Source organism: Babylonia areolata, chromosome 2 (assembly GCF_041734735.1).
Source record: "Babylonia areolata isolate BAREFJ2019XMU chromosome 2, ASM4173473v1, whole genome shotgun sequence".
In the NCBI taxonomy this organism is placed as follows: domain Eukaryota; kingdom Metazoa; phylum Mollusca; class Gastropoda; order Neogastropoda; family Buccinidae; genus Babylonia; species Babylonia areolata.
This window is the reverse complement of record NC_134877.1, coordinates 64,333,085-64,358,593: the sequence shown is the minus strand read 5'-3', so window position 1 is coordinate 64,358,593 and position 25,509 is coordinate 64,333,085. Positions and strand designations below refer to the sequence as shown.

The following is a 25,509-nucleotide window of genomic DNA, read 5'->3' as shown; positions in this document are numbered from 1 at the left end:
CGTGACAAAGGTATTTATTCAGACTTTTTTCAGTGTCCAAGAGGGGTTAAACAAGGTTGTATGCTAAGCTCACAGCTGTTTTCCTTTTTCATCGGTGAATTGGCAGTGGAGTTATCAAAGAAGGGGAGACATGGAATACAAATGATACCTGGCGCAACAGATTTGCTCTTAATGCTATTTGCTGATGATGTTGTTCTCTTGTCTGACACACCCATAGGGTTACAAAATCAGTTAAGTGCCCTTAAGCAAGAAACAGACAGACTACAACAAACAGTGAATCTCGATAAGACCAATATTATAGTTTTCCGCAATGGAGGTCATCTTTCGACTCATGAAAAATGGTGCTGTGGTGATAGGGAAATAAAAGTAACCAATACATATAAATATTTAGGAATGTTATTCACAACAAAATTGAGTTTGACATCTGCGTGGGATGAAGCAAACAGAAAAGGGAAAAAAGGTGTAATCCAAATTATAAAATCACTCAGGAGACTGCGTTCGACTGACGCTTTCCCTTAGTTTGGGCGGGGCAAAGGCAGCTCATGAATAATGAATGCGTCTCGCGGCGCAGGCTGCCTGGCTTCAGCAATTTCTGTGTGTGTGTGTGTGTGTATGTGTGTGTGTGTGTGTGTGTGTGTGTGTAATTATATAATATATATGGATCAGTGTCAGTATCAGTAGCTCAAAGAGGCGTCACTGTGTTCGGTCAAATCCATATATTATTGTTATATATGGGTCAGCCGCCAAGCATTGCAGACTTCTTGAAAATGAAATGAACCTTTGAGTTTGAATACATCAAGTTCTACTTGTTGTACTTAAGGTAAACAAAGATCAGAAAACTATACCCACAATCAAATGGTGAGGATGAAAAATAAAGCCTCAGAAGTTTTCATTTCCAATCAGTATAGGAACATCTATCACATGTCTTCTGAACAAACTTGATAGGATCAGTTCAGTGAAGTTCCCAGGGCCTCAGGGCAAACTTGCTGTTTGAACAGAATATATCTATCTATCTAGGTTTTCGTCTTCACTGCTAGTGTTACTGGCCCATTTAGATAAGAGGGTGTTTGTTTTTTCTTGTTTTTTGTTTGTTTGTTTTTTCCCCCACTCATGTAGTCATAGTTATTTGCCTTGGTGAACCCAACAAGACAAGCAGTAGTAGTATAGGGACTGGCAAGTCATCTGCCTAGACCTCTCGGCCTTTTTATGTCCCCATCGAATCTTCATCTTCACTTGGTCTTTTTATGTCCCCATCAAATCTTCATCTTCACTTCTTCCATTTTATTTTTGACTCACTTGTGTAAACAAAGTGAGTCTATGTTTTAACCCGGTGTTCGGTTGTCTGTGTGTGTGTGTGTGTGTGTGTGTGTGTGTGTGTGTCCGTGTGTCTGTGTGTCCGTGGTAAACTTTGACATTGACATTTTCTCTGCAAATGCTTTGTCATTTGACACCAAATTTGGCATAAAAATAGGAAAAATTCAGTTCTTTCCAGTCATCTTGTTTAAAACAATATTGCACCTCTGGGATGGGCACAAAAAATAAAAAAAGAAGCCTAATTATATGCAAACTGCATTTACTGTTATATTTATATTTTTTGTATTCTCTAAACTTGGCACTCTGACCTCTTATTCTGACACAACAACAAGAGGAGTCATTATTATCATATTTTGTTCAAACAGGAACTTCTTTTGTTAAACATGGAATTTTTATTTATTTTGCGAACGTTTTGGTGCATATAGTAAAAAAGGGAAATTACTCTTTAATTAATGCTAGGGGACTTAATTTATCACAAGTGAGTCTTGAAGGCCTTGCCTCTCTTGTATTTGTTTATTTTCTTCTTTTGTTTGTTGTTGTTGGGCGGGGTACGCAGGTACACTTCTGCAAGAAACTTTGTTTTATTCTTCATAGTAAAAAAAAATTCTTTTAAGATGGTGTTGGTGTCAAGGAGATTTTTTAACCTGTTTAGTATTTTGTGCCAGTTTAACTTCGGTTGGTAGTGCATTCCATTTTTGTACAATTTGGTTCGCCAATGAATTTTTTCTAATGTTGGTGTTGCAGTGTTCTAAACAAATTTTCTTTACTGAGTTCCTTGTACTATCATAGTCCAACATTCTAAAGATATGTCTTGCATTTACATCATTTATGTTATTTAATAACTTATAAGTTTCAATCAGATCTCCTCATACTGTTCTACCTTTTAGTGAGTGTAGATTTAAGTATGTAAGTCTTTGTTGATAACTCATATTCTTGCATTCTTTTAATAATTTTGTTGCTCTTCTTTGGACCCTTTCTATTGCTATTGACTTACTTGACTTATTCCTCTTGATTTCGTGGGGAACATAGCAACACTCCTCCAACGCACCCGGTTCTGGCTGGTCCTCTTCAGTTCGGCCCACGTCATTCCGGCCGCCCTTGTCTCTGCCTCAATACTTCTCCGCCAGGTCTGCTTCGGACGGCCAACTTTCCTTTTCCCCTGTGGGTTCCAATCAAGAGCCTGTCTTGTGATGTTTGTTGCAGGCTTGCGTAGTGTATGGCCTATCCATCCCCATTTCCGTTTCTTGATTTCCGTCTCCAGTGGGGCCTGTTTTGTCATGTTCCAAAGTTCTTCATTGGAGACAACCTCTGGCCATCTGATGTTCAGGATGTTTCTTAGACATCTGTTGGTGAATGTCTGAAGCTTGTGGGTGCTGGTCTTTGTCACTCTCCACGTCTCTGAGCCATAGAGTAGAACCGACTTCACGTTGGTGTTAAAAATCCAGATCTTGTTGCGGATTGAGAGGGCTGTCGATCTCCAGATTGGTCGAAGGGTGTTGAAGGCGTGTCTTGCTTTGTTGATACGGCTCTTGATGTCTTCGTCCGTCCCCCCGTCTTTGCTGACAACACTGCCTAAGTAGACAAACTTGTCAACCTCCTTGATGTTCTCTTGGTGTAGTTGCACTGGATCTTGCTTCTTGTTGTTGACCCACATGACCTCTGTTTTCCCAATGTTGATTTGGAGTCCAGTCTTCTCAGCTTCTTCTGCCACACGACATAGTTTCTCCTGCGCATCTTGCTGCCTGTGGGAGAGAAGACTTATGTCATCTGCGAAGTCTAGGTCCTCCAGCTGTTTAGTGAAAGTCCACTGGATGCCTGTCCTCCGATCTGCTGTAGACTGCCTCATGACCCAGTCAACCACCATCAGGAAAATGGTCGGTGAGAGCAAACAGCCCTGACGGACGCCGGTTTTCTATTGCTATTGACTGTCTCTTAAGATATGGGTGCCGCATAATATTACCATATTCTACATGCGATCTAACTAATGCTTTATATAGATTGAGAAATATATCTTTATCTAAGGAATTGAAGGTTCTCTTTTTACACCAGTCATTTGATTGGCTTTATTTATAATATTATCAATATGTGTATCAAAGGATATATCTTTATCTAAGTAATTGAAGGTTCTCTTTTTACACCAATCATTTGATTGGCTTTATTTATAATATTATCAATATGTGTATCAAAGGGTAGTTTATTGTCAAACATTATTCCTAGATCTTTCTCACTATGGCATTTCTCAGTATTCTGTCATGTTTTCTATTTTCATATGGTAATTGTTATTTGGATTTTTTTCCCTATGTGCATTACTTTACACTTTGAAACATTAAAATAAAGGTTCCATTTGTCAGACCATTCTTGTAGTGTATATAAATCAGTTTGTAATGTGAGATTGTTGTGTGTATCACCATAAATTTTAGTGTCATCTGCAAAAATTTTACACATACCTTGTAAGTTTGTATACAATCACTCAGAATCAGGAAGGTCGTATATATATATATATATATATATATATATATATATATATATATATATATATATATATATATTGTGAAAAGTACTGGTCCAAGAATACTGCCCTGTGGAATACCACTGATTACGTTTGCACAAGTTGACTTTTCTTCTCCTATCTTAACTAATTGTGTTCTACCTGTTAAGAAGCTTCATGTCCAGTTCAGTAAGTTACCAGTAATACCATACGAGGCTAATTTTAATAACAGTCTTTTGTGTGGGACAGAATTGAATGCTTTTTTGAAGTCTAAATAAATTATGTCAATAGATGTACCGCTATCTGTCATTTTAGTCAGAACTTCGATTACTTCTAATAGTTGCGTTATGCATTATCTGTTCTGTCTAAAGCCATGCTGACATTCTACATAAAGGTTATTTATTTTCATATGTGGAAATCATTGCATCTCTAATAAAATATTCTAAAATCTTACACACTATACTGCATACATGTTAGGCTCACTGGTCTATAATTACCTGGTTCTTGTTTTGACCCTTTCTTGTAAATAGCTATTACCTCAGCCATCTTCCAGTCGTTTGGTATGGAAGCATTTTCAAGTGACTTATTATAGATGGTGCTCAGTGGAATAGCCAACTCTTTGCTCAATTCTTTTAGGAGCCTTGAAGGTATTTGGTCTGGTCCTTGTGCTTTATATGGGTCTAAAGCTTTTAGTTTATTTTCCACTGCCATATGGGTGACCCTTAGATCACATACATTAATATTTCCCGATCTGGAGCTTTCTCCAAGGTTAGGTAAATTTGTAACAGTCTCTTTTGTAAAAACACTTGCAAAGAAATTATTTAAAGTTTCTGCTTTTTCCCTATCTGTTTTTGCTAAACTACCATCTTCTTTTTTCAGTACTCCTATTTCCGTTCTTAGCTTAGGTCTTTCCTGTACATACTTCAAAAACATTCTTGGGCTATATTTACAGGTTGTTTTTTTTTTTTTTTGCTGTGTTTCTTTCATACTCTTTTCTCTTTTTTTTTATAGCTTTTTTTTTTAATGAACTTACAGCACTTTTTCCTTTCTGTTACATAACATAAACATGAGTAACCTGTTTTTTTTCTTAAGAAATGGTTATATAGTTTATATTTGTTTTTGATGCTTCTCATTATTTTTCTGTTCATCCATAAGGGTTTTAATTTCTTTTCTTGCCTACCTGTAATTTTAGGTATAAATTTATCCATAGATTTAAGTATTAGTGTCTTTAAATCATTCCAGCACTTGTTAATATCTTGTTCATCCATGTATGTCCAATCCATTTTATTTAATGTTTCTCTTACTTTATTATAATTTCCCTTTTTAAGGTCAAATTTATTCTTAATTTCTGCTTTTAACTTCACCACTGAAATATGGAACTGGAAAACCAGAATATCATGGTCACTTTCCTAGAGGATCTAGGTGTTTGATTTCACTTACCAACCTGGTATCATTCACCATTACTAGATCAACAATGCTAGGTCTTTGACCTATTCTATTTCTTGTTGGTCTTGCCACTTTTTGAGTCAGGAAAGTATCTCTCAGACATTCTATGAAATTATTATCGGAAGGGGAATCTTGAACAAAAGACTGACAAATGGATGGATAAAGAGGAAAAGATTGTTACAAACCAAGCAGGTTTCAGATCAAGACACTCTACAGTTGATCATATTTTTACATTAATATCTATTATACAAAAAGCATGAGTGATGGGAAAAAGAAAGTATATATATATATATATATATATATATATATATATATATATATATATATATATATATATATATACCCGGGTATATATAATTCGTCGACTATGAAAAGGCTTTCAACAGAATTGACAGGGGATGTTTATGGGCTGTAATGGGGAAAAGGGGGCTATCAAGAAAAATGGTAAAGATCTTAAAGAACATACAGAATGAAAATGCATTATGCTGCGTCAGACGCGGATATGAATGTACAGATAAATTTCTTTGAGTCCCCATGTTGTGTAAAACAAGGATGTTAACTGAGTCCCAGGATCTTCTGTTTATTTATCAATGAAGTTGCAGAGGAGATTCAGAAAGGCGGGAAACAGGGTATTCAGCTTTCACAGTTAAAAGAAGAAATATTTTCCTTGCTCTTTGCTGATGATACTGCATTAGTATCACATACCCCAGTTGGGACACAAAATCAGCTGTGTGTACTGAAGAGATCATCTAACAAGTTAGGCCATAAAGAGAATTTACACTGAGTTCACAGAAAGCAAATGTGATGGTTTTCAGAAAAGGGGGTTACCTCGCAGCAAATGAAAAATGGTGCACAATGTATGCAAGGCCAAAGACTTGAAGTGGTCAGTTTATCTGTGCCATGCCTTGGATTTACACTCACCACAAAATTGTCATTTAACTTGGCTGTACAGAATGCTATAGCCAGAGCAAAGAAAAAAAGTCACAGACATCATTTGAGCATTATGGAGGCTTGGAAAACCAGATATCAAAACATTTTTCAAACTTTTTGATTTGCAAGTCCAGTATGCTTTAACGTATGGTGCAGAAATTTGGGGAACTGTCCCTCTAAAGGAAATAGAAAAGGTACATTGTGTACATATGCATACAAGAAACTTTTAACAGAAAGTCCGAAAACGCCAAATGTCATGATCTAAGGAGAGTTAGGAAGATACCCATTGTATGTTGCTACAGTAATTAAAGCTGTTAAATACTGGTTTCGGATATTAGAAATGGAAGTTGATAATACCCAGAGCTGCGTATGAGACAGTCAAGCAACTTCATGAGAGGAGCATAGAAACATGGGCTAGTGAGATTAGGCAATGTCTCTTTTTGCACAGATTTGATTTTGTTTGGCTGCAGCAAGGGGTGGGTAACAAGACATCCTTTTTCAGTTTTTGAGTGAGCCGACTGATAAGACTGTTCACACCAAGACTGACAAAACAAACTGTTGGAGAGCAACAGATTTTACAGAAGCTTTGAGCAAAATGTGCAGCTTGAGCCATACCTCTTTCAAAAAAAAAAAAAAAAAAAAGACTAAGGGACTGTCTTGTAAGATTTAGGTGTGGTGGAAATGATCTTAATTGTAATAGATATCTATATTCAGCAAATTCTCAGATGAAGAACTGTTCTTTTTGTGATAACAAAATAGAAGATGATGTGCGTTTTGTCTTAGTGTGTCCAAAGTATAAAAACCTTAGAGAGAAATTCATCCCACTTGTTCACACTGAACTTGATGTGACGAGTATAGCAAGTGCATATGTCTGTCTGTGTGCGTGAGTGCTTAATGAAGCTTGAAAATTAATTGTTATGATTCACAAAATTTTCTCTACGTTTCATAATCATATATTAAATTTCTGATTTTGTTTCACATTTAACAATGTTTTACATCATGGGCTTTGCCTACCCTTCTGTAGGGATCAGTGTATCTAAAAACAATAAACATTCATTCATTCATTCATTCATTCTCTCTCTCTCTACCCCTATGTGGTACAAACTGTTATGCAGTGTGAGTCAGAATTATGAAGGGATGGATAAAGCAACAACCCATTGTAAATCTGTTCATCTGTTTTGTAAATAGATTTTAAAGTTTTTAGGAGTAGATTTGAGAACAAGTTATGATTTTGTGTGTTGATGAAAACTAATTCTGTTGTTATCTGGACAGTATTGTGTGAATTCTGTTGTCAATTCTATTACGTACTGGTGAAAATGATTACAGCTGGAATACCAGACCATGCCTACAAATTGTTTTACCACTGTAACAGTACGAGAGAAAGGTTTGGTGTTTATACTATACAACATTTTTCAGTAATCATGATTTGAAACTTTACCTGTCATTGATATTGACAGACGTCTCGGGTGTATATTTTTACAACAACATTTAGACTTGATATAACATGTAATGTAATTTGGCTGTTCATCATTTAAGGTAAAGATAAAAGAGCATTTAATTTTAAGGATCCTGATTAGTTGTGTCCATTATGGAAGAAATCAAATGAAGATTAAGTCTATTTTGTCCTATGTTGTGAAGTTACACAAGTTTTGTAATGTTAGCTAGAGAAAGACTCGTTCAACCAAAATGCTACAACAACCTTTGTCAGTGTGTGTTTGTGGTAAGTTGAATTTATTGCTGTCAAGTACTGACGTTACTGTTGTTCTTAATTTACCTCCATACTTGTAATTTTCTTGTAAAGCTTTCAAGTTTAGAGAAATAGGTACTTTCTAAATTGTTCTGTTACTTCCTATCAGTGCTTTGTTTGTTTGTTGTTGTTTTCAGTTTAATGTATGTTCTTTGCAGTTAATGTTGCACACACACACACACACACACACACACACACACACATATATATATATATATATATGAGTGTGTGTGTGTGTGTGTGATAAATCATTCACGCAAGCCTTCATTAGGGGCCATGGCCTGTACAGAATAAATTATCCATATCCGAACCTTTATGATCTGTATGATGTGTCCACCCCTTTCTCTCTCCCCCTCCCAATTTAAATTTCTTGTTGTATGAGTCTGTGTATCACAGTGACAATGTCTGACTCTGTGTGAGCGAGACTGTGTGTATTGATTGCATGTAACATAAGTTTGTATTGCATATATATATGCATACATCACATGTCTCTGTATGTGTCACTGTGTGTGTGTGTCTGTGTGTCACGTGTGTGCACACACATGGAAAAATAGGACCTGCTAATCATTATTCCTTCATTTTAATTCATTACACATATATGTTTCATATTGTTTTTCTGTTTGATTTATTATGATGATTTTATGGCAATATATTCTGTACTGCACATTTCAAACAAATGGGTGAGTTAGACACTTGACAGCAATGAAAATCATTCAAGTCAAGATCCTTCTTGACCAAAGAAAAGTTGAATATGAGTCATACAGCTTCAGTTGAGGAACTTTCACCAAAGTTTGACAATAGATGAATCAGATCATTATGAAAATATATAACCAGAACAGCGGAACTGCCATGTATTTGTTACCTTCTTTAGTACACTGAACAAAAGTTGTGATGGAAGTGTTTGACAAAGAGCTCAAATTGTCCTGACAGAGGAATCCAGTGCCTTGGCAGAAGAGTTGTCTCACAAGGTGCGTGTCCTGTGCTGGGTGATGACCAGTCCAAACAACCTCAAGTCCAAGGCACAGCATGTCTACGCTACCTGGGGCAAACGGTGCAACAAGCTGATCTTCATGAGCTCCAAGGTGGACCCCAATGACAAGCTGCCTGTGGTTGACTTACCAGTCTCTGAAGGCAGAGACAACTTGTGGGCCAAGACTAAAGAGGCCTTCAAGTATGTGTATGAGAACCACATCAACCAGTATGACTGGTTTGTCAAGGCGGATGATGACACCTACATGGTGGTGGAAAACCTGCGTCACTTTCTTAGTGACAAGAATCCCACGGAGCCTCTGTATTACGGGCGGCGATTCAAACCTTATCTCAGGCAGGGTTACATGAGTGGAGGGGCAGGCTACGTCTTGAGCAAAGAGGCTTTGAAGCGCTTTGTGGAAGTGTCCCTGGCAAAGGGCCAGAACTGCCGTGGGGATGCTGGGGGCGCTGAGGATCTGGAGATGGGCAAGTGCCTGCAGAACGTGGGGGTGATTGCAGGGGACACACGGGATGAGCTGGGCAGGGAGAGGTTCCACCCCTTCATTCCAGAACATCACTTGATTCCTGGGATCCTGCCCAAGGACATGTGGTACTGGAATTACAACTACTACCCAGCTAAACAGGTGAGTGGATTCTCAAGGGATTGGGTAGTTTATGAATGCTGTCTTAAACATTTTACTTGCAGTGATTGTGATTGGCAATTGTTCATAAGTGGAGTGATGGCCTAGAGATAACGCGTCCACCTAGGAAGCGAGAGAATCTGAGCGCGCTGGTTCGAATCACGGCTCAGCCGCCAATATTTTCTCCCCCTCCACTAGTCTGGATGCTAATCATTCAGATGAGACGATAAACCAAGGTCCCATGTGCAGCATGCACTTAGCGCACGTAAAAGAACCCATGGCAACAAAAGGGTTGTTCCTGGCAAAAATTCTGTAGAAAAATCCACTTCGATAGGAAAAACAAATGAAACTGCACACAGGAAAAAATGCAAAAAAATGGGTGGTGCTGTTGTGTAGCGACACGCTGTCCCTGGGGAGAGCAGCCCGAATTTCACACAGAGAAACCTGTTGTGATAAAAAGAAATACAAATACAGATACAAATAATTCAAGAAATATAGGCTTGGTCACTTGCACTTTAGACATGTCAGTGTTTGTGTGTGTGTGTGTGTGTTGGTGTGTTTGTCACTATGGGTTAGTCTATGTCTGTGTTTTTTTTTAAAGATTTTCTTTCTTCTAAAGTGGATAAATTAAATGTAAAGCACTACATGTATAACAATGATTAACTTTTTATTTGGGAAGTTTTTAAGAATCTTATTTTGTTTGTGGAAATTTTTCTGCACAATGATTGGTGATACTAATTCTGAGTAATCAATAGTAGGGTAATGGAAGAAGGTAAGCGAGATTAAGATAAATTTTTGTCTTGCATTTTTTGACAAAAAAAGTGTGAGTGTGAGTGTGTGTGCATGTGTGCGTGTGTGTGTGTGTGTGTGTGTACATTTGCCTGTGTCTGTGTACACATGTTCTTGTTGTTGCTTATTATAACTTGGACAGTATCTTAGTTTGATTGTAAATTAGTTATGTTATCATGATTAAGAGTTAAGTGTGTATGGATACACAATGTCTGTTGTGCACCAGCAGTTATCCAGTGGTGTGGAATTCATTATAAGGTGCCCAGGTTGTATTCCTGATGTTATTCTTATGGCTTAGCTCTACCAGTACCATCCACTTGCCACATACCTTCCCCTTCGGCTTGGAAAATTTGGTAATGAGCAGCTGAACCAACCTAGCCAATTCTCAGTCACCAAGCATCAAGGTCATGCTGTTGAAGATGCAACTCTGCTGGGCTGGTCATGTCTCCAGGATGGAGGACCACCACCTGCCCAAGATTGTGCTGTACGGGGAACTCTCCACTGGCCACCGTGACAAATGGGCACCATTGTGCCTGTCACATTCACCATCGACAGCGGTCCACTCTAGCCTCAGATTTTCTGACCTGGTGACACACCATCTGTCAAGCCGTCAGCTCTTACGAGGACACACAGAGATCCTGCCCTGAGGAATAAGGAAAAGGAGGAAAACCCAATATATCACCATAATTGACTCAGGACAGACTTTCCCTTACTATCAGTGTGGATAGACCTGCCTGTCCCAAACTGGCCTTGTCAGCTACTAGTGAGCATGCAGCAGACAAGGACAACCCCTTCCAAAATCTTTGTTCAGGAAGCCAAGCCATGAAATTATGATTATTCCATGTGAGGTTCACATCAACTTACCATTTTATGTCTTTTGTGTTTTCATATTGATTGACAGTGATTCTCATGCATTGTTTGTGTAGCAGTTCATACACCACACATGATGTTCTCTTGTTCATTGTCGAGATGATAAAGTATTCTGTATTCTGTATTGTTGATATGTGTTCAGGGCCCAGACTGTTGCAGCGACTATGCCATCACATTCCACTATGTCAGTCCCAACATGATGTACGTGTTGGAGTACCTCATTTACCACCTGAAGCCTTACGGTGTGGGCATCACCCAGCAGTGTGACCGCCAGGCTGCAGCAAACGACGGTCACAGTCATAACACGCTGAGAGTTCCCCGCTCAACCAGGCTTCCTCATAACACTAACACCTCACCTGCTGGAAACGCCAACGGCAACTTAAAGGAGAATGAAAAGATGTCATCGACTTCCAAGCCCTCATCCTCAAATTTAAAGGCAGTAGATCCCGGGAAGGTTTCTGGAAATGGCGTGAATGGAAAGAAGGACAATGAAAGCTTGCCTGTTGGGGGTGTGAATCCTCAAAAAGGTAATAATCCTGTTTCATAAATTGAAAGCATGACAGAAGGAAGGTCAGGCTGAATCAGTGGAAAGAGAAAGCACTCTCTGGATGTTAAGCAGCAATTCTCGGTGTAAAATATGTGTTAACGTTAATGTTATGAATATGTTTCCACAAGGAAGTGGTTGTGCAGAGTGCAGCAGTCAGAGTGTGTCTCGTACTGTGCAGTTTTTTTTTTCAGTTATGAATTTCATTTTGTTCTGACTGGAAAAGGGAATTGATCATATTTGTATTCAATGTCAGAACATGTTATTTGTTCACTGTTTTTTGTTGGTTTGTTTTTACATGACATGACTGCTTTATAGAGATTATCTGAAATATACTTAATTACTTTACATGAGATTCAGATGCATGTGTTCCATTGTTTCTTTTAAAATCAATTGAAAATGTAAAGCAGTGACATTGTGACACACATGATTGACAGATACTCATCTGGCATTGAATCACTGAACAAATGAGTTGATTACACCCCCCCCCAATTTTTTTGTTTTTGTTTGTTTGTTACATCAGTGATGTGGATATGGTTTTGTATAATTTATATTTATGAATTATTAGTTCCACATTGTATGGTTTTTCTTATATATAAGAGATTATTGTGTTTCTTGTGTGTGGTTTTGAGTGTTGTGGGGGAGGATCCTTTTTTTCTGCTGCTTGGTTTTCCAAGGTATGGATTGTTCCCACCACCTGGCCCTTCCCAAGGTGGTCTCACCCTTATACCTTATGTTATTGATTCTCTGAGTGCCACCTTTCTTCAAGGACCTGTCAGTATGTCGAGAGAGAGAGAGAGAGTGTGTGTGTGCAAACTTCCACTGAATGATGCTTCATCAAGAGTGCTTGACAAGACACACATAATACATATGTGTTACTGTGTGTACATATGGATGGCGGGGCCTAGGTACATATGTGTGTTGCTTCAGGGCTGGGCCTTGATGTCTGTGAAACTGCTCATAAAAAAGGGGTTAAAAAAGAGGCGCCATGGCAGAATGGGTAAAGTGTTGACTTCTGATCCAGTTGTCAGCATTTGATCCCCCATTTCTTTTCAGCCTGGTGTTGTGTCCTTGGGAAAGGCGCTTTACTCAGAATTTCCTCACTCCACCCAGGTGTGAATGGGTATACCTACCTGACTTGGCTGGGGAAGGTTCAAATAATGGAAGGAGAGAATTGGGCCATGCCTTCCTCTGCTGACCCCAAGATGTAGAGAATCACTGCCCGATGGACGTAATAGCCAATCAGACCCTTACGCTTATAACTAATAGCTCATACCGAAATATGAATTACCAATGCTTTTGTTTGTAATTAGTTGTGGTTGGCACTGATGTTGCTTTGGGGAATGGTATTGTTTTCCTGTTGTTGTGAATGCTTAAAACAAACATATATAATTTATAAATACCAATGTTTATGCTGGTAATGGTGGTTAGTACTATTGTTGTTTGTTACCTTAATGTTATATATATATAATCACCAGCAACACAAATACATTTCATTGGGGTCATTAACACTGACCAGAAGTCATAACTAGTTATGATGTCTTTGTTGATGGTCACCACGATTATGATTTTATTTTTCATGAACAGCCAAAGGAACTGGAGCACGGTACTGATGATTTATGAATTATCAAACACAGACTGCTGGGACTTGGAATATTGCCACTGATTTGTGACTATCAGGTGTTGACTTTTCTCTTATATGGTAAACTGTTTCTCCATTTTGACAAAATGTTTTTGAGAATTGGAAGGGAGGTCCTCTGTAAGCCCCATTTGTTTGTTTCTCTTAGATGTCTGGGTGTTTTCTTTGGTAGCTTCGGAACGGGTTGCTGTGAATGTTGTGACTAGGGCTACCCAGTACAATGAAAAAAGAGCTGGAAGATATGCTACATCTATTCCTATCATGGTCACAGTATGATGATATGTATGTCAGTGACTGTGGGTTGTGGTATTAATGGTAGGATGGTGCCAGCTTCAGCATGTATGTGCATTTACTATTTATATGAGGTAGTCAGGCACTAACATGAATGATAAAAATCAGTATAGTGCATAGATTGATAGACAGACAGACAGACAGATGGACAGACAGACAGAAACATGCAAATTCTTTCTTCCCTCCCTTCCCCAACATTCTCCAATAATTTGTAAAATCGGGAGAGTACTTTCTTGGATAAAAGAAAACAAAACTGTTAAGTAACTAGTCCAGGGTTTTAAGATTTCTCTTGACATGTGTGTATCAGTACGTCATCTTCTCTAGTTTATGATCCGTACGAGGATTTGTAGATGATCAGCATTCTCCATTTCTTTCTTTCTTTTCTTTTTTTTTTTTTTTTGCTGCCTCATCATCTGCACTATTTCAGTGGCACTGCTCCCACGCCGCTCATTCCGATTCCCCGAAACACAGCCTCACCTGGGTTCATCTGTCACATTGCCAACATCAGCAGTCCGCAGGGAACCATCAATGTTAGGTCGTCAGGAGGCCACACACCAGAGGAGACCCTGCACTGCTGCTGAGTCACTTCAGTGGTGTTCAGTGGTGCCTGTTCTGATTTAACATACTTAGGACACCACCTACTAAGCCTCCTACTGATGACAATAATGGGTAAGTCGCGGGGCCAGGCTTAGTGAGTGTCAAGTCCAGAGTGGAGACCACCACCACATCCCTCCAACAACAACCCCCATGAATCTGCCGACACTGAAGGCATTGACAGGACTCACCCCAAGGATGGAAGTGGAGGGGTATTAAAACTGAGGTCACCATGACAGCAGAGCAGACTTTGGGACATTTTTGTTTCTGTTGGTAATGATGGAGGAGGATGACGATGATGATGACGATGTCGCTATGGAGGTCCATTTTGGTTTGGGACTTCGTGATAAGGCTGTGCTCTACGCTTCCTTTCATAATGATATCCCGGTGTCAAACAGGCCCGAGAGATACAGACACTTGCAGTGTTGGTCAGATAATTAGAGCAACACACCCAAAGATGCATCCGTGAAGTGGATGACACTCGACTGTGTGGGCCCAGTCTCCCCATTTAAGCCCATAGCACACTCAAATCTAGGTAGTAGACAGCCGCAGGCTGAAATACCCACCTCTGCTGGGATTCAAACCTGCATCCTCCCAGCCGTCAGTCCGCGACGCTAACCACTTCGCCACGGCGGCTGGTAGCTTTCTCCATTTCAGTATATCAATTTCAGTTCATCCATTATTGACATCTTGATTTAAGAGTTTGAAATTAAAGACAGAGTTGTTTTTTTCCAGGTTTAGCTTGCTTTCAGTTCTCTTCCTCAATCTCAACCTCTGTTGATGATGTGATAACTTTTTTCCTGAGTTTATGCAGACCAAATGTCCTTACGATGTTCTTGTTGCACACTTCCTGCCTGAAATCAAAAAAATGTTTGCTCAAGGACACAGTGCTTTTTCAGTGACCGTGCCAAAGATGGGAAGGAGTGAGGGGGTGGGAGGGAGGGTAGGTGGGAGAGACCAAAGATGGGAGAGTGTTTGAGGGTGTGGGAGATGTGAGAACTGAGAGATAGAGAGAATTCTCTGTCCCATACAAACTTACTGAATCAGTACAAACATTCAAATGTGTAAATGAATAAGAATTACCTAAATGATTATTACTTCAGGAAAACAGGGTGATTAAAATCAGATGATGCGTTTTTGTTTCTTAGATATAAAAAAATAGAAAAGTCACTTTGTGAGCAAACTTGTGTCTCATTAAGTCTGCTTGCTTGTGGACAGTGATTTCTCCTAAACTACTGAACTGATTTTAAAACTGGATGGATGGATGGAAATATCCTTTGAACCTTTACTGAAAAATGATAAATAATTGACCTTGGATCAAAGTCGTGACTTCATGACTCTTGTTTCACTTTCAGGATTGCGATAATTATATTTCTTGGAAACTGTTTCACTTAAGTCAGAAGTAGGGGTTGTTAAAAGGTCTCCTGTCAAAGGTCATGAAAAGTACTCTTTGTGTGACCCTGGGGATAGAGTGGTTTTGTTTTTTCCTCTTATTTTTTGCCTGTAGCGATGCAGCTGAGATCACAATGGTGAGTGAATACTCTCAACATCAGGCTGAAATCATCAGCCACCTTGACTTTCAACTTGTTTCAGTGTTGTAAAAGTCTCTTTGAAAATGTTTGTTAGAGAGTGCCAAAACTTTTTACTTTTAGCACCATAATTTGGTCACAAGAGTCTCACACACACACACATACATACAAACACACACACACACACACACACACACACACACACACACACACATTTTTTTTAAAGAGCATGCTGAGATATTTCAGCACCATACCTCAAACTGCTGAACAATGGCTTGGATGTACAAAGAAAACATGACTTGACATAGAAACAGACAGATTAGTCAGTCAGCCTGATTGACTGTCAGTGAATTCATAACAAACAAGGAATACAGATAGATGGAGAAGGGTGGCATGAGGGAATAGGTATTGGAGAGCTCAAACAGACTTTACATTCAGTTTCTCATTGATACCCATCCCAATTATAACAGCTGAAGGGGATAACCATTCCAGAAATCTGGAGGAAAGGGGAGGGGACCAGTCTGACACTGGTGCCAGTTGCATTGCTTGGTTCTAACTTTTTGACAGTTACACGTAACTAAATGCCCATGTTGACCGAACTACATCATTGGTCAGTTCCATATGACACACAGTTAGTAGCGGGTTACAACCATACTAGGCTCTTCCGTCTGAGCAATGCAACTGGCTGCTGGTCACCACAACGAGCACACACAAAGATGGGCAACGAAAATACCACGTTTCATTTTAGGTGTCTGTGATTCAAACTCACGACGTTTTGACTATGGTTATGAACTTAGTAGTGTCAGAGCACTGGCAGTGAATTGGGAAAAAAGTTGAAATATGACTTGGTCGTCATGTTTCTCCAAGTTTTTGTTTGTTGTTGTTGTTGTTTTTACGCCATAGGCAATGGTTTCTCAATATGAAGAAGACTGTTTATTACATGCAGCCAGATTTTTGTCATTCAAGCAGGTAATGTTCAACAAAATAAAGGACTAAAAGAATAACTAATATGTTTCGATCACAATTTTCAAAACAACAATGTGCCTTTCTTAAAATTCAGAAAAAAAAAGTTAATTTTCTTACTGCTGCCATGTAAATATTATTCTGTGTATAGTTCCTTCCCATCTTCCATACCTCTCTTTGTGTCTCTCCACTCTTTCTCTCTGTGTGTTACTTGCTTTCTCTCTCTCTTTCTCTCTGTGTGTTACTTGCTTTCTCTCTTTCTTTCTCTCTCTCCCTCTTTCTCTTCACTCTCTCTCACTCTCTTTCTTTCTTTCTTTCTCCCCCTCTCTGTTTCTCGCATCCTCACTTGTTATTTCTCTTTCATGTATGTGTGTGTTTGTGGTGTGTGTACATGTGTGTGTGTGTTTGTGTGTATGTGTGCATGCTGATAGTCAGTATGAAGTATGACTTGCTGTATTCCACATGAGCTGGCTGATTTGTGAATCAATATCTGTGCTGTATACATATATTCTCATTGTGTAATGTTGATACAGAGAATGCCCGCTTGTGTGTGTGAGTGTGTGCGTGTTGTGTGTGTGTGCATGTTTGTGTTCTTCACTTTTTTTAAATATCTTATTATCTGTTCATCTAGTTTGTGTGTGTGTACATTCCACCCTCTGTGTAAATATTCCATGACTTCTGTACGCAAAGAGATTTTTTCATCCATAAATGTATGAATGCATCATATACGCATATATACACATAGTGATCTAGTCCATGAAATAACTGTGCAAAGTATAGAAACTGCCACTATCGAGCTTTGCTAGTCTGCTGGTGATATTTATTTCATTATGGATGATTGTCTTTTCCTGGGCTCACTTTCTTGTAAAATTGTTTTTTCCATTTTTTTGTTGCCCCTCTTTGTTCCATTCTATTGAAAATGGTTAGTGAATAATCAATTTATTGTGGTTTTAAACTGTACAGATTCTTCTTCCATTTTTTCCCTCTTTTTTTTTCTTTCTTTCTTTATTCCCTTATTTTTTGAAATTATTTGTTGAATCATGTATTATTGTTACTATTTAGTATGGTGTTGGATTTAGAAGAAAAAACATTACTTTCTTTCACACACACACACACACACACACCACACACACACACACACACACACACACACACACACACACACACACACACAGATATATATGTAGTACATTGCAAATAATTATGTGCTGAAAGCATATTATTCTGTGGCTGACTGTTGTTTCAGATTTGAACTGAACTGTTTTGGTTGGCCCTGTATGGTCGGCTTGGATATTGTAACTAAGCAACAAAAGATAAGAATAAACAGCTTTTGTTGTGGCAGGGTGGTGGTAGTGATGATGGAGGGGTGGTGGTGGTGGTGTTTAAAATGGTAAAACTGTGATTGTACATTGTCATAAAAAGGAACATTACTTATTGGTCACCAAATGGCTGTGGTCATTGAAGTTTTGTTATTCATTCTCACCCACCCCATTGTTTTTTGTTTTTTTGTTGTTGTTTTTTTGATAAAGCACTAAGAGTCCTCTTTAGAGATCAAGTGCAATATTAAATTTACAATATTATTATTATTATTATTATTATTATCATTATTATTATTGCTGTTGTTGTTGTTGTTCTTCTTCTTCATGTTCATGTTCTTGTTATCATTATTATTAGTATCATTATTAGTATTATTATCATCATCATCATCTTGGAGTCAATGACTTAAAAAGGGGCCACAACATCTATGGCTTCAGTAGCCAGGATCTTTACAATTGCACAAGAAGGTTACATGATTATGCATTAAAGGGTATCTGAATATTGAAGCATTTGATTAATATCATGCCATTTCTGGACTCAAAATCAGTTGGTTTCGGGGAACTGGGACCTTTGCAATTGCACAAAATATTACAGAATAATGCATTAACTAAGGGTATCTGAATGCTAATGCAAAACTTTACATTATTTCATTCTTTTTCATTGGGCAGCATCTTTCTGACTTGATGGGGGATGTCACTGATGCTGAAAAGATGTTTGTTTTGCACTTTTGCTTGTGATGACCCAAATTGCTACAGTACAGATCGTGAAAGGCCCAGTTCTTGATTTGAAGTGTGTTAGCGTCTTGATTTGTTTTAGCACAAGATTCAGTGCTACATAGATATTCTGTTATTTTTACTATAAATGTTGGTTAATCGGGTCACAGTTTTTAAAGCAGAGTCCAATGTTTTGAATCCTGTTTGATGAGAAGCACACTTGCTTTCTGTTGCTATTATTTGTATTGGCAGATATCTTGGTGATTTCGGAAAACCATTTTGTAAGCTTTCTTACTGTCACTGCATAGTACAAGTGCTGTTCACTCTGATTGCTTTGTTTCTGTCTGTAGCTTTGAGGTACATGCTGCTTTTTTATGTACTGTTTTAGATAATTGGAGCTTAGAGAACTAGCGGTATGATTGATTAATTAATTTTTCACTACTTTGTTTTGTGTCAGTAGCTTAGAGCTGCAGCATTTATCTAATTACTTAAAGCCTGTTTTTCTCTGCTTCATGTTTGGTACTTTTGTTGTTGTTTGTTTTTGTTTCTAATGTAGAGATGCTGAAAATAAATTTTTTTTTAATAGTTTTGTGCAATTTTAAGTTAATTTCAATAAAAGACTTAGGAGCTTGATGATTTCTACTGAGGTACGTAGATAACAGTATTGGCGGCATCACAATACGATGCAATAAAATACAACACAGTCTTTATGAATCACAACCCTCCAAACTTGGTGCAGGTGAGTGCAGAGTGATCAGAGATGATTCAAAATAACAATGATTTTCATGCCTAAACCCTATAACTGAGTTATCATTCGACAATCACTTATTCTTTGGCAAGCTTCTCAGGCCCAAATACTTAAGTACAGACATTGTGTTCCATTTAGGTGTTGCTGTTTCCTGTGGTAGAAAAAAAATTGATGAGGATTCCTGCAGTGTTCAAGGAGGTTTTTAAAATGAAATGTACATAATAATGACAAAATATCTGGTGGTGGTATTTATTTTTGTTTGTTTGATTTTTTTTTTTTTAAATGTGGTGATGGTGTAGAAGTTTGTGTGTTTTGGGGGAAGGTTTCTGTTGTTTTGGTGTGTGTGTGTGTGTGTGTGTGTGTGTGTGTGTAATGTAACAATGAAAAAACAAAAATTTGGTGGTGGTATTGGTTTTTTTTTAAATGTGATTAAGGTGTAGTGGTTTATGTGTTTTGGGGGAAGGTTTCTGTTGTTTTGATTTGTGTGTGTGTGTGTGTGTGTGTGATGGTATTTTCTAGAGTGTTTGGGGTTTGTAACAAGACCAATCAGTTGTGGAAACATGCACAGAAAGTAGAGACTCCACCATGTATAATTTTATGCCTGTCACTTTGTCCAGATACAGCCAGTGATTTTCATTTGCCTGTCACTGCAGAGACTTCCTTTCTTCAACTGACTTTGTGCTTGTCTTTCGTCTAAAGGGTTCCCTTTAGTTTACAGTGGTGAAAGTTGGTACTCAGACAGTCACAGTGTGTTGATTGGCTGCCAATCAAAGCTGTGATCAAACATTGGATCAAAATTGTTTTGATGAACACTCTGAAATCACCCTTCAGCTGACATTAGTTTTCAGTCTCTGCAGGTGCCCTTCAGCTTACCATTCGGTCTCTTGAGTCACCCTTCAACTTACCATTCAGTCTCTGCAGGTGCCCTTCAGCTTACCATTCGGTCTCTGGAGTCACCCTTCAACTTACCATTCGGTCTCTGGAGTCACCCTTCAGCTTACCATTCAGTCTCTGGAATAACACTTCAGCTTACCATTCGGTCTCTGGAGTCACCCTTCAGCTTACCATTCAGTCTCTGGAATAACACTTCAGCTTACCATTCGGTCTCTGGAGTCACCCTTCAGCTTACCATTCAGTCTCTGGAATTACCCTTCAGCATAGTTTTCAGTCTCTGGAGTCGCCCTTCAGCTTTCTGTTCAGTCTCTGGAATTACCCTTCAGCATATTTTTCAGTCTCTGGAGTCACCCTTCAGCTTTCTGTTCAGTCTCTGAAATTACCCTTCAGCATATTTTTCAGTCTCTGGAATTACCCTTCAGCTTTCTGTTCAGTCTCTGGAATTACCCTTCAGCTTTCCATTCAGTCTCTGGAATCACCCTTCAGCTTTCTTTCCAGTCTCTGGAATAACCCTTCAGCTTTCCATTCAGTCTCTGGAATTACCTTTCAGTTTTCTTTCCAGCCTCTGGAATAACCCTTCAGCTTTCCATTCAGCCTCTGGAATCACCCTTCAACTTGCCATTTTAGTCTCAGGAATTGTCCTTCAGCTTACTTTCAGTCTCTGTAATTACCCTTCACCTCACCTTTCCTTTTTAAAAAAATTGCCCTTCAACTTTCCCATGTCTCTGGAATTACCCGTCAGCTTACCGTTCAGTGTGGAATTACCCTTCAGCTTGCCAGTCTCTGGAGTGACCCTTCACCTTACCTTTTAATGTCTGGAAATACCTTTCAGCTTACTTTTCAGTCTCAGGAATCACCCTTCCGCTTTTCGTTCAGACTCTAGAATCACCCTTCAGCTTTGTTTCCAGTGTCTGAAATCACCCTTCAGCTTTCCATTCAGTCTCTGGAATTACCATTCACCTTTCCATCCAGTCTCTAGAATTACCCTTCAGTTTTCTTTCCTTTCTCTGGAATTACCCTTCATCTTTCCATTCAGTCTCTGGAATTACCCTTCATCTTTCCATTCAGTCTCTGGAATTAACCTTTTCAACTTACCATTCAGTCTCAGGGCATGCTGATTATATTCTTGATTTTTTAACCCACCAAAATCTGACATGGATTACAGGATCTTAAACATGCTAACTTGATCTGCATGTGTACAATTTCCACCCTGAAACAACCATGCGAACATAACAACCTGGATTCAAACCCAGGACACCCCCAAAAATGGAGTATGGCTGCCTACATGGCGGGGTTAAAAACGGTCATACAGGTAAAAGCCCACTCGTGTACATACGAGTGAACGTGGGAGTTGCAGCCTACAAACGAAGAAGAAGAAGAAACCCAGGACTCTCAGACAGACAGTCTAGTGCTTTAACCACAGGGCTGTTGAGTGTGTCATCTTCAGGTTAAGTTTGTTCCTGTTGTAAGGGTTCTTCCAAATCCTTCTCATATGAATAGCCTGTTTGTTGTTCTCTGCATTGACTGCATTTGTACTTAACAAATTCTGTTTCTAAAGCATTGTTCTTTGCTTAGACTGCTTTTGTATACAGTAATTCACAAATTTTTTTTTTCCCCATTTGCAACATGAAGTGTGTTTCTGTTCACAGCAGCAGCACATTGCACAGAGTTTGCAATTTTGTTGTTCTTTCGTGTCTTGTCTTACAATTCATGACGCTGTTCAGTTCTCCCCCGTGGGAATGCCGGGGATCTTTCAGTATAAATAGCATACCCGCCTTCTGGAAATTATGTGCTAGAAGTTTCCTCTTTTCTGCCACTCTCTTTGTTTCTGCCTTTTTTTTTTTTATCTTCACTGTTGTCTCCTTTTTCTGCCTTCCCAGACCATTGCCCTTTCTTTTTTCAAGCAAGCCTTGACACTTTTTTCTCTTTTCCGCAGTCTGTGGTGTACTATCTGTGCTGTTTTGCTCTGGCGATTAGGTAGTGAGATGTAAACACTGGGATGGGCACTAGAATGGCTGGCGTCCTCAGCATGAACTTTGTCATGAACTGTGTTTTGTGGGTTTGTCTTAGTGTTTTTTTTGTAAATGTGACAGTTTTATGTTGACGCGGTCTAGCATTTGTATGGTTTGACAGTCCTGATATGGCCCTGTGCGGTTGGCTGGACTATAAGCAACAAGAATACTGTTCAGTTTTCAGTGCGCTTCAAAGTGGCATATTTTCTGTACATTTTGCTGCCGATGATACTTTTCAGAAGAAATAACTTCTGCAGTTCTTATACATGTAGAAAACCCCACTTGCAGTTGTATTAAAAATACTGTTCCAGATTGTTTGATGGATTACTTTCTTTACAAATTGACTTTTTTTTCTTTTCTTTTTTTAAAATTTTTGAATCAGTTGATTGTTGAAAAAAAATCTGTTCAAATAAAGCAACATGTTTATTATGATTTCAGTAAGCATTTAAATGTGACCATGCTAGTTTCACACACACACACACACACACACACACACACACACACACACACACACACACACACACACACACTGCATTCATGCACTTGCATGCACACATATACATACACCCACCCACACACCCACACACACACACACACACACACACACACACACTTTGCCCCAACAACAACAACAAAAAAAGGGAGACTACCAATGTTCTGTTTGTGACGATTATCTGCCATGTGTTTATGAATGAAATGTACATTGCGCAAAATTTGAGAAATGAAGACTGTCCATGTGTTAAACACAAGCCAAAACATTCCTGCCTCACAGACTGATTCATGAAGTAGATGTTTTGTGAACCACAACCAGCACTTGGTGAAAGTATTCCTTATCTATATTTCTATCTTTCAGTGTGCTGTGCTTTGTTACATTTTTGCCAAAGTATGTTTTGCTGGGTGGTATTGCTATATTGATATGTTGACATATAATTGTCCCTAAAATCTAGCAAAATGTATGTATACTGATTTAAGTTTTTTTTATGCAGAACTAGAATATGATCCTTTCATGAGGGCCATGGTAGGATGTCTGGACTTTTGACTCTGCAACACAAATCCACAATGTGGATTGAAGGGAGATTGTGAGACAATGATCACATCCATTAAGGACATCAAGTGTATGTCTTGTCTTGGAAACTGCTGTAATTATGCAAGAGAGATGCAGAGAGAGAATTGTAAAAACCAGGTCATCATACCCATAAAAGATGGTTTGAGTATGTGCTTTATACATAGCTTTTGCATGTCTCAGAGAGAGTCTGTTGCAGTATTGTGAACTGAAATGAAGAGCATCACACAGCCATAGACTTCCCTCCTACGCAAGGCACTGTGAGCATCCTATATCAAGTGTGGCATTATTCTTAGAGGGGTACCTCAGTTGGTTGAGAGATTGTAGTACAAATATTGGAGTTGAAATTGTGGACACCCAACATACAAATTGCCATTTTCGTTTAACATATTGTCATTCTGGTGGCTTTATGAGTGGATAACTCCCTTTTTCCCCACTTTCCTGGGGTGGTCATTTCTGCCTGCCATTGTCACTTGAGGTAGAGTGTTGACGTTCAACCAGAACTAAGTGACGGACAAATGAACGGTCTGTGCTTTCTCACTTTGAGATGGAAAGTGCATGCACATGAACAAAAGATTTTCATAGCCAGAACCTTTTATGTTTCCAACAGTTATAAGAAATTACAGCTGACATTTGCAGTGTTAAACTTGAATCTTGTAGTGCCTGAATGATATTAGTTTCATTTTCTTATCTTTAAAATTCTGCTTAAATGTAAATGTCACTCTTACCCTGGTGATTCTGTGCAGTGTGTGTGTGTGTGTGTGTGTGTGTGTGTTTTCCCTTTTTCTTATTGAGATTCAAGCAGGAATTTAAGGGTGGGGTGGGGAAGACTAGAAAATGTCAAAAATAACTGTGCAGCTAAACAGATTTTTGGCCGGTGACATTGTAAAATTCTGCATCATGGTACAGTTACTGTTTGTTATTCATTTGCCACTAGCTCAGTAACAGTGCCGTTTTCTCTCGCTCGCTCGCTCTCTCTGTGGCTCTGCTTGTCCATGATATATTCTTTTCACTTTTTTTTTTTTCTGCTGTCCCATCATCTGCGTTGTTTCAGTGGCATTACTCCCATGCTACTCATTCCAAGTCCCCCTTACACAGCCAACCTGGGTTCATCTGTCACAGTCCCAGTACTGGCAGTCCACAGGTTACCATCGATGTAAGGTCACCAGGAAGCCACACATCAGAGGAGACCCTGCACTGCTGCTGAGTGGTGTTCGAAAGTGCCTGTTCTGATTTAACGTACTTAGGACACCACCTACTATGCCCCCTACTGACGACAATAATGGTTTAGTTGTAGAACCCTGAGTAAGCGTCTATCCCCCTACACCCACCCGAGTGGAAACCGCCACCACATCCCTACAACTGCAGTCCCCCATGAATCCGCCGACTTCGAAGACCTTGACTTTTCTTTTTTGAATTATAATTGTCCTTTGCATATATCTACATGCTTACGCTTCATATTTGTTGTCCACCAAAGAATATGATTATGATGTGAATGTCAATGCTATATATTGATGACAATACTTTAAATATAGTTTTTATAATTCTGTGATGGCCCTGGGATTGAATTGTTGACATCCGAGTTTGTGGCATCCCTCAGACTTTGACCCTGACTGCATAGCTGTCGAACGCAAAAGAAAGAAAAGAAAGATTGAATTGTTGATGTTCAAATTCTAATAAGGTTCCATCAACCATGTCATGGACTTAGCTCAAAATCTGCTGTTTCTGAGTTCCTAACGAAATCACTGCTGTTCACTGGCAAATGGCATGAAGCTGGCATTGCTTCTAACCTACCTCACCTATGCCTCCAGAACATGGCACTGTGTATTTCTTCGCTGGCCTCTTTTTTTCCCTGCAGGTTCCAGGCGAGGGTTTGCCTTGTGGCACTGGATGCAGGCTTGTTGCGCGTTTGTCGATCTATCTCCAGCTTCTTTGGAGGATCTCTTTCTGCAGGCTGCTGTCTTGTTCAGTTCCAGTTCTTTGTTGTCGATTCTTTCTGGCCAGCAAA

General features: G+C 39.0%; 1 protein-coding gene across 1 annotated transcript in view; it reads left to right on the top strand.

Annotated features, from left to right (window-relative positions):
• The window catches only part of LOC143276132 (glycoprotein-N-acetylgalactosamine 3-beta-galactosyltransferase 1-like), a 16,466-nt gene extending 1,297 nt beyond the window's left edge, over nucleotides 1-15,169 (top strand). Inside the window, exons 2-3 of the mRNA XM_076580546.1 lie at nucleotides 8,856-9,538; nucleotides 11,337-15,169. Coding sequence (XP_076436661.1) covers nucleotides 8,856-9,538; nucleotides 11,337-11,741 — 1,088 coding nt within the window. The 3' untranslated portion in view covers nucleotides 11,742-15,169. The remainder of the gene's footprint in view (nucleotides 1-8,855; nucleotides 9,539-11,336) is intronic.
• The last annotated feature ends 10,340 nt before the right edge of the window (nucleotides 15,170-25,509 follow it).